This window comes from Sminthopsis crassicaudata, chromosome 2 (assembly GCF_048593235.1).
Source record: "Sminthopsis crassicaudata isolate SCR6 chromosome 2, ASM4859323v1, whole genome shotgun sequence".
NCBI classification, from domain to species: Eukaryota; Metazoa; Chordata; class Mammalia; order Dasyuromorphia; family Dasyuridae; genus Sminthopsis; species Sminthopsis crassicaudata.
This window is the reverse complement of record NC_133618.1, coordinates 502,001,561-502,011,171: the sequence shown is the minus strand read 5'-3', so window position 1 is coordinate 502,011,171 and position 9,611 is coordinate 502,001,561. Positions and strand designations below refer to the sequence as shown.

Sequence of the window (9,611 nt, the reverse complement as noted above, 5' to 3'; positions counted from 1 at the left end):
AGGAAACTAATACTTTAATGAAAAGGGAAATGGGACCACCAGGAGAGGAAAATTAAGAAAGTTGTTTTGGAGGAGTTTTTATATTGGTACCAATATGTAGAAAACAATTTATTTTAAAATATGACTGTCTATTTTCACTTTTTCAGTTAAAACTAGCCACAGATAGAAAATTTGATGTAGGAATTTCAAAATGTAGATAATTGTAATAAGAATGAACAGCATTGTTTGAATTTTAAAATTCTGTTCATTAACACCAATACATTGGCTCACAAATGTTTGAACTTAAAGCTTTTAAAACAATAGTGATTTACAAATTTAGCTTGTTTCTTTTCTTTTTTTTTTTTTTTTTTACAATAGCTTTTTATTTTTCAAAATACATGCAAAGAGAGTAAGAAAGTATATTTGAACCCTGGTGCCTTTCCATAGGGCACTTAGGTGATACAGTAGATAAGAGTGCTAGGCTTGGAGTCAAAAAGACTTCTTGCATTCTTCTTGCATTCAAATCTGGCCCCAGACACTTATTAACTGTGTGTGATTAACAAGTCACTCAGTCCCATTTGCTTCAGTTTCCTTAAGTGTAAAATGAATTGGAGATGGTGACCCATTCCAGTGTCTCTGCCAAGAAAACCCCAAATAGGGTCACAAAGAATTTGAACAAGTAACCTTTTCCATTGCTTTCTCTTTCCTCCTATCATATCTTCCCTCAATATCCAGAGACCTCATGATATCTCTTAGGTGCCTTGAGTCCCTAGTATTCACATTTGGACCTAATTCCCTGCAGTTTTCTCTACCTCTTTCTCTCCTCCCTTAAAACCTTCATTCAACCTTAGTTGTAGCCCAGGTGAAGTAGTTATGATTTGAAATAGCTTTGATCCACTAATTCACATTAAGGTGTTAATTATTAATAAAGTCAATGTGTTACTTTCTTTAGTAAGAGGCAGTTAGGTAGTACAGCAGGTAGAATGTCAAACCTGGAGTCAAGACCTGACTTAAAAATGGACATGGATATCTATGTGACCTTGGACAAGCCATTTAAGTCTTGTTTGCTTCAGTTTCTACAACTGTAAAATGGGAGTAATAAAAGCACCTACCTTACAGGGCTGATCCACAGATCAGATGAGGTAATAGTTGTAATGCGTGCCTAGCACATAGAAGGTATTGTTAATGTTTTGGGTTTTTGTTTTTTCCCTGATCATCGCCTTTTATTTTCCCCCCACATATATATATTTTATTTTACATGTTTATTTTTACATTTTATATGATCTCTTAAGAGTTAAATACAAATACCTTTTCCTCAATTCAAGTGTCTCTGCAGCTTTTGACATTGTTAACCACTCCCAACTATTCTCTCCAGCCCCAGCACTTGTGACACTGCTCTCTCCCAGCTCTCATTGTCTGTAACTGTACCTTCTTTTGCTGGTCATCTGTGTCCCAAACCTTAATCATAAGTTAGTGAAATTGTCCAGGCACTCTTCTCTCAGTGATTTAATTTTCCAAATCTATATTTTTAGCTTTAATTTTTACCTGAGATCCAATCTCAAATAACCAATCTAACAGTTGGGTAACTCAAATTCCTTATGTCCAAGCAGTCACAATCTTCCCCCCAAAAACTATCCCTCTTCCAAAATTGCCTACTTCGCTTATAGGTACCACCATCTTTCTCATTAATGAGGTTTGCAATTTTGGATTCTCCATCTCCCCATATCCAATCAATTGAAAGGTCTTATCAATTCTATATAGGCCACATTTTCCATATTCCTTCCTCTCAATTCATAGTGGCCATATTCATCCAGACCTTCACAGTCCCTTTTCTGGACTGGTGCAGTAGCCTCCTTTTCAGTCTCCCTGCTTCTAAGGAGCATTTTCCTCCCTTCTAGTTATTCTCCTCCCAAATGCCAAAATAGTCTTCCTAAAGGTCTGACCACATCACTCTTCTAGGATAAAATACAAACTCCTTCATAATTTGACTCTAACCTCCCTTTTTTGATATTTCATATGAGTTCTTTTCACATACTCCCAGTAAAACAGAACTAGTGTTCCTATGGTGAACCATTTTCTTTTTTACCTTTACACTGGCTGGCCCAATCTCCTCCTGTCCCACCTCCCTGCTTCAGTGATTTCTTTCTTTACCTCCCTCCATTTTAGACTTCTTAGTTTCCTTCAAGGCTCATCTCAGGTACCACCTCTTCCAGGAAGCCTTTCCTGTTTCCACCAGTTTTCTCATTCTTTATAATATCGGGCATTTATTCCTCTGAATTCATTTGATATCCCCCAGGAAAATGTGAGCTCCTTCAGGACAATGTCTGGCTTTTGCTTTTGTCTTCCATCCTCACCATGATATAAGGAAGCCAGATAATGTGAATCAAGATCAATTTTGGAGTTAGGAAGACCTGATTTCAAATCTTGTTTTTTCTATATGTAGCCATGTGATCAAAGACAAATCATTATACCTCCGTGGCCCAGTTAACTCTCTAATACTTATGTTAGGGAAGAATTGCTGAACTGGGATGGTGAAATTTCCACCCCAGTAGTCTGTACATTCATTTTACTCAGTGACTTGCGTTACTTTGTAATTCGCTTATGGAATTGAATGTGACCATGGGCAATTCTCCCCTTAGTGTGCTCCCATTTCTTTAATGGGCACAACATTTATACTTCCTACTCCAAAGGGACTGGGACATTAAGGCTGCTGGTGAGACAGAATGAGACAGAGTGAGTTGAGCTGGAAGTGAACGTGGTTGGAGACTGGCAAGTAGTGGTGACATAGAGTGATAAGGCATGCCCAGATAGGCAAGGTTGCAGGTGTGCTTGCGTTGTAAAATTATATTAAGGGTATATAATCTCAGCCCCATGTAAGTGGGCCCAGAAGCTACGAAATAAACAGTCCAATGACCACTTTGTCCAGTTTATTTTCAGTTCATGGAAGTGATCCTCCCCTCTGTTGCTTCCCCTGCCCAGACACACAAGCATATATATAAACAGACACCTCATTCAGCTCTGTTGAACTCTTTCTTTTCCAGCACAAGAAAGGATCCAAGCCCTTGATGGAATCTGGTTGTCTCATAACTTGGTCAGACTTCGTCTTTCAAAAGTAAAAAGTCAGGATATGAAAGTCCAGAGCTTGTAAGTCCTAGGCAGAAAGGGTGAGCCCCAGAGGCAAGAGGCAGCTCTTTGGATCCATCCAAGGTATCACCTTTCCCAGAAATAGGCTCTGTGTGAGGGGCAGTCTAACAAGTTCTGTGTCTCAAAAGAGCCAAGGGGAAGATGTTGATGTGTTTTATCAGAGATGATTCTTTTCAAAGAGCAATACTTCCTTCTCTGCCTCTTCTCAGAGCTTGTGAGCAAATCACTTGTTCCCATTTCTTGGAGAAGTAGAAGGAAATGATCCCCAAAGCTTTCCTGGGGTCATAGAAAGCCACAGAACCCACTGAAAGAAGCCCAGCTCCTTCTTTCTTTATTTCCAAAGGAGAATCATTTGCACTGTATCTGATTGAGATGCCAAAACAAATTTCACCTTGCTCAGAACGCATCCCAGGTCAAAAAAGATAGCAGTTTAAAAGGCAGGGGTAGGGGAAAAGGGGTATTTCAGGTCAGTCGCTAACTCTGTTGATTATCTTAAGGAAATAATAATAAGGGTAGAATTTATAAGGAAGAATGTTTCAAAAGTTAAACTTCAACTGTGTGTGCACATATTGGCAGCTATTTAGGCCAAAATTTAACCATTTACAGGCAAAAAAATTTCCTTGCTCCTGAACCTGTCAGGACCAAGTAGGCTCACATGCAACAACGACATGGCTCTCTATCTCTTAGCTTATTCACTCTGCCTCCAGGCCAATTCAGAAAGTTCTTTGTTTAGCAGCATCTTTCACAATTAAGATTGGAGCAAGGTACAGTACAGGCTTAAGCCCTGCTCAGAATGGGGGACATCCTAATATTCAGACATCATTACTTACATTTTTCAGAATCCTCCTCCTCCAAAAGGTGTTATTTACATCACCAAATAACCCCACCAAGGGGACCTGGTCAGTACCAAAGTCTATCTTTGTTACCTTTTCTGCAGAGCTCTTAATTACTCCTTTCATAATAATGACATCCATGTTGTCATTCCTAGATCATCTGCTGCCTCCGGACTCAGATAGCGATCCTATCATACTGTTGATGGTGAGTCAGTTCTATATGATAAGCACCTTCCACAGGCCCACTGGAATGCTGCTTCCAGGAGGACCTCCACGAGGCCAGACAGCTCAGACTTAAGGGCATTGCCTGTTAACTATGGATCAAAAAACTCATTTTACAACTTCCTACAAGAATTTCAAAAGTTTAGTTTTCCAGATTTGGGAGATCAGGAAGCAGAGAGGTCCTTTATGGAGTGCAATCTTGGGAGAGAGCCTAGACAAATGGATTTCTCATGCAAATGCTTTACTAGAAAGGTATGACCTTAAGTACTAATCACTTAGCATAGGATTTACACAAAGCATATACTTAGAATTTCTTTCTGCTACCTCTCTCTCTTCTGCCACAAGAGATAGTTCTAGTTTCAGCTATTTACTAGCAACAAGGTTGAACCAGAGGTTCTCCAGTTCCATGTTCCAAATCCCTTCTAGCTCTAGCATTCTGCTTTTATAATACATCTTAGGGATGCACCACAGATATCGCAGTCAGAGAAATCAGAAGGGCAGTTTGAAAATAAAGGCCAGATAAAGTTTGTAGGACATTAGGCCTTTGCTATCAAGAAGTATTCAAGCTTTCTGCAGGGAGTAAAAAATAACCAGCCACTTTATGGCCAGAAAGGCTAAGCTCCTGTCTCTTAGAGTTCCAATGCTGGTCTTCATAGAAGTCTTTTTGGTACTGAGGTTTCTCAGTTCCCCACTGGCCTCTGATGCTGTCCCTTGAAATGGGACTGAAACTGTGCTGACTCCTTATGATGCTCACATATCTGGAGTTAAAAGTCCAAAAGTCCGTTCATCTTTTTGTCACATCTTTCTTATCCCTAGAAGAGACAGCATGCAGTCTGGCCCAACCTTCATTTCTCAACCATCTAGGAGTTAGCGTGCTGCTCCCCTCTGGGTCATCATTGGTCTCAAAGGTAACTTTTTCGTGATTCTCTGTTGGGCCCAACTTTTTAGCTCTTTCTTCCATATTCTCCTGCCTTTTCAGTACTGCGGGTTTGATTTCAGCACATTCACCTTCCTTTACTCATGATAATAGGAGTTGGGATTTAGAGCTAGCAAAAGATTATAGGACACCTGAATCATAACAAATGAAGACATTGACTGGTAGAAACTCTAGGGACAGCTGGGACCACGGAGCAGATGGGGAAAACCTTCGTGGTAGTCAGCTGTTTTACCTATTTATGGAGAAGACATCTACATTATCAGGAAGTCAGAGTCCTGATGGGGAAATTAAGAGGCAGGTAAAGTGAAATTCTGGCTCATATCACCCCAAAAGCTACTAGCAGAAGTGGGAAGATATCTACAAGTCCTAAATCTAAATCCCTTATCTCACTATGAAGTGCACCTAATTTCACTCAGAGACCTCATGGAAGAAAAGAAGATAGTGGTCTCCAAGGATGGGTATTTGGTTTGACATCAGTGATACCCCAACACTCATTTCAAGTCAGATGAACTCTTCTGCAAAAGAAGGGAGGGGATCAAAGGCATTGGATTTTTCCCATTTCTAACTTCCCTAAGGCAGATTAGTTTGTGCCTTTTAAAAAAATAATCACTAAAACTTTCTAATGTAAAAAAAATAAAGAAAAACAAGGAGCAAACAAAAAATACAAAGCAATAAGGAACAAACAAGAAAAGTCATAAGGAGACACAAGAAGCCCAGCTGAGTGCAGGCCGGGGAAAGCAGGCAGGCAGGCAGAGCAGTTATGTTCAGGGCAGGCTGGCAATGTCTCTCTCAGGAGGGGGGCCAACAGGTTTGGGGGCATTCTCGTTGGCTTTTCCTTCAAACATCATGACTCTGTTGAGGATGGGGAACAAGGAGAAAAGAAAAACTGGGTTAGGTGGTATGTGTGTTCTCCTGAAGTGGGAACATGCCTTTTATTTACACAGACTTTTACATGCAATCTCATCAGAACCTTATAACAACATTATGAATAAGGCAGAGCAGCATGGGAATTATTATTACCATTTTACAGGGGAATAAACTGAGACTCAAAGTAGTAAAGAAACATCCTCACATGGCTAGTAATTGGTGTAACAGAACTTATAGCCAGGTTTCATGGTAGATGGAGCATTGAAATTGGAGTCAAGAAAACTTGGGTTCAAATACCACCCTGGGCACTTATTAAACATGTGATTCCTTTAATCATTCCCAGTGTCAAGGTTCCTCACCTGTAAAAGGGGGATAATGCAGTTCTTGGGAGATTCCTAGCTATGGCATGCTAGTTCAGTTCCATGAAATTCCTGAGGTACTCAGGCATAGCATGCAATTGTGAGTTCCATGGACCATCTAGCAAGCTTCAAAGTACACTGCACACCTTTAAGAACCACTGGTCTGTGGGTAATGAAACCTCTGGCTCTGTTCTTTATTTCCAGCGATCATGAGATTAGGAGCAATTCTGGTTCTAGCTGGGACAGCCTGGGGTTACTTGAGTGAAGAGTAGGGAGGAATGGAAATATAAGTAGTACTTAAGTTATTACATTCTGGTAATAAAACATCAGCAATTCCCAGCCTTAGCTGCTTTGCACAGAGATTTAAAGAAACCAAAATTGGCAATGATATTTTAGGAATAGCAATTTTACTAAAAGGATTATATATATATTTTTTATTTTTTAAAGAAGGTCTAGTTCTTCTTCTTTATTAAGAATTAAGGCAACCTTTGAGAACAGAGTAGAATCATTACTGTCCCTGGAAAGATAGTGAGATTATGCTAGAGTACAAAGGACATGGCTTGAATGGGAAGAGCACGATACTGGAATTGGAAGAGATTCTGTTCCAATCCTATTTTACAAATAAGGAAACTGAGGTTCCTAGAGATTAAATGGGCTGCTATACAGCTTTTGAGCATCTGATGCAGGATTTGGACCAATCTTTTTCTTACTCTATCCACTATGACTTTTTGTTGTTGTTTGATCATTTTTCAGTTATCTTGACTCTCTGTGACCCCATTTGGGTTTTTCTTTGCCAAGAAAAGATATTGGAGTGGTTTGCCATTTCCTTCTCCAGCTCATTTTACAGATAAGGAAACTAAGACAAATAGGGTGTCCAGGATCATAGCGCAGTAGTATCTGAAGGCAGATTTGAACTCAGGATGGTGAGTCTTCCTGATACTAGGCCTGGCACTATCCATGGTGCTACTTAGCTGCCTTCCATGCCATACTTCTCAAATATAGATGTTACCAGATTGAGAGATACAGAAGTTGGAAATCAAAAGGCCTAAATTATAGTAATTCCTATATACATTATGTATGAAAGTTTTTAGGACCTTGAAGGGGTGCTAAGGTTTTGAGAGCACCATGTCATGGAATTCTCATCCCAACTCTGTCTCAAAGTTCTTATGTGATTCTGGGTAAATTGCTTCTAGGCCTTTTTCTTCTTCATAAGATAGGGATTGAAGTAAATAATTTCTAAGATTCTCTTAGATGTAACATCTCTCCATTCTGTGATGTTTCCAAAGAACTCATATACATGTCTTCAAGAATGAGAACCTGGGGACTCCATAGAATGATTATTTAGCAAAGAGGTAAAAAAGAGACAGGAAAGCAAGGAGATTAGTTCCAATGCTGGGGATAAATGAAAACTCCCAATTTGGGAAAAATGCCTTCACAGAATGGCTTTGGTTTTAGAGGTTTGGGAAGGTGGATTTAGAGACTGCTACTCACAGCTTGAGGACAGCTGAACGTTTTCCAAGCATCATATTCACAAAGTCCCGGTAGGAGATGGTATCACTGACTCCACCTGTCACTTCAGAAATCATCTTTTTCATCTCCAGATGGGTCTTTGGGACACCTAACTTCTCCATCATTCTCTTCAGGGACATCAGATCTATCAGGGAAAAAGAAAATTCACTAAACTGGGATAGACTATATATACAAGGAAGACTGCTGGACCAGAATATATATCTTCCTCTTTTTCTTTTCTCAATTTACTCTTCTGAATAATAACATGATTAGGCTAGATCAGAGAAGCTAAACTCAAAGCCACTTCCCATTGCAGCTCAAATCAGATTCAAATGTAATTGGGGAATATTTAACAAAATAAATAAAAATACAGTGCAACAAAATGTTAAATTGTGGTTTTCTAAGTCAATATGTGATCTGCAGAGATCCTTTCTATTTGAATTTGACACCATTGGACTAGATGATATTTAATAGTCTTTCCAGCTCTGAAATTCTACGCTCATTGTGTTTTTTAAAATCCTTTTCAGGTCTGTGATTTTATGATTCTTGTACACTGCAATAAGATTATGTGATGATCAACTATGATAGACTTGGCTCTTCTCAACAATGAGGTCATTTAAAACAAATCCAATAGACTTGTGATGGAAAATGCCATCTATATGTAGAGAGAGAACTGTGGAGACTGAATGTGGATCAAAACATGGTGTTTTCACCTTTTTATTGTTATTGTTGGTTTGCTTTTTTTCCCCATTTCTTTTTGCAGAATGATAAACTTGGAAATGTGTTTGGAAGAATTGAACATGTTTGACCTATCTTGGATTGCTTGCTGTCTATAGGAAGGAGTGGGGAGAAAGGAGGAAGAAAAGTTTGGAACACAAGGTTTTGTAGGGATGCATGTTGAGGACCATCTTTGCATGTATTTGGAAAGAAAGCTATTAAAGAAAAAAAAAGTTATCTTGCTCAGATTAAAAAAAAAAAAAAGATTTTATGATTCTAATGTTTTCTCTATGAAAGTACTGAGGAGTGAGAAAAGGTGATTTGGCACCCAAAGCGGGGTTTTAATACCCATCAGTGAGGAGTCTCTTCTGAGGAGACACTGAAGGATGTCCCAGTAGGAATAGAGAGTCAAAGCTTGATCTGAAGGAGAGATGAGAAAATAGAACTCTTTCCCTCCTTTCTTTGTAGAGAGGGGAGACTTTGGTTGTAGAATGTTACATATACTGTCAGTCTTAGTTGATGTACTGATTCGTTAAACAGAACTGCCTTTTTTTTCTACCTTTGTTTTGCCCTTTGTTACAAAGGATAGTTCTCTGGGTAGGGAAGGGAGAAGGATATATTTGGAAATGAAGATGATATAAAAGATATAATGAAGATATTATAAAATGTATTAATAACTACATGGGATCAGAGTGGATCTGACCATATTGCTACCTGCTCAAGAACCTTCTAGAGATCACTTTTGCTTTTAGGATAAATTACAAATTTCTTGGTCTGGAATTTGAGATCCTCTACAATCTGGCTCCAACCTTTCATCCAAATCTCCTTTAATCACTTTATATGCCAGCTAAACTACTCTTTAATCTTGTTCTGCACTCTGTTGCTTCCATGTTTGGGATGCACACCCTTCATATTTCCATCTGATGAAATTCTTCTTTCCCTTCAAGATCCAGCTCAGGTGCCACATCCTCTATTAAATTTTCTCTGATCTCCTACTGCAAATAATTTCATTCACCTCAAAATTTCTTTGGAATTTTCTTTATT

General features: G+C 39.0%; 1 protein-coding gene across 1 annotated transcript in view; it reads right to left on the bottom strand.

The window, feature by feature from the left end:
* Positions 1 to 2,891: 2,891 nt before the first annotated feature.
* Positions 2,892 to 9,611, bottom strand: part of AIF1L (allograft inflammatory factor 1 like) — a 32,736-nt gene continuing 26,016 nt past the window's right edge. The window contains exons 5-6 of the mRNA XM_074293892.1: positions 7,833 to 7,995; positions 2,892 to 5,967 (exon numbers count right to left, since the gene is read on the bottom strand). Of these exons, the coding sequence (XP_074149993.1) occupies positions 5,880 to 5,967; positions 7,833 to 7,995 (251 nt within the window). The 3' untranslated portion in view covers positions 2,892 to 5,879. The remainder of the gene's footprint in view (positions 5,968 to 7,832; positions 7,996 to 9,611) is intronic.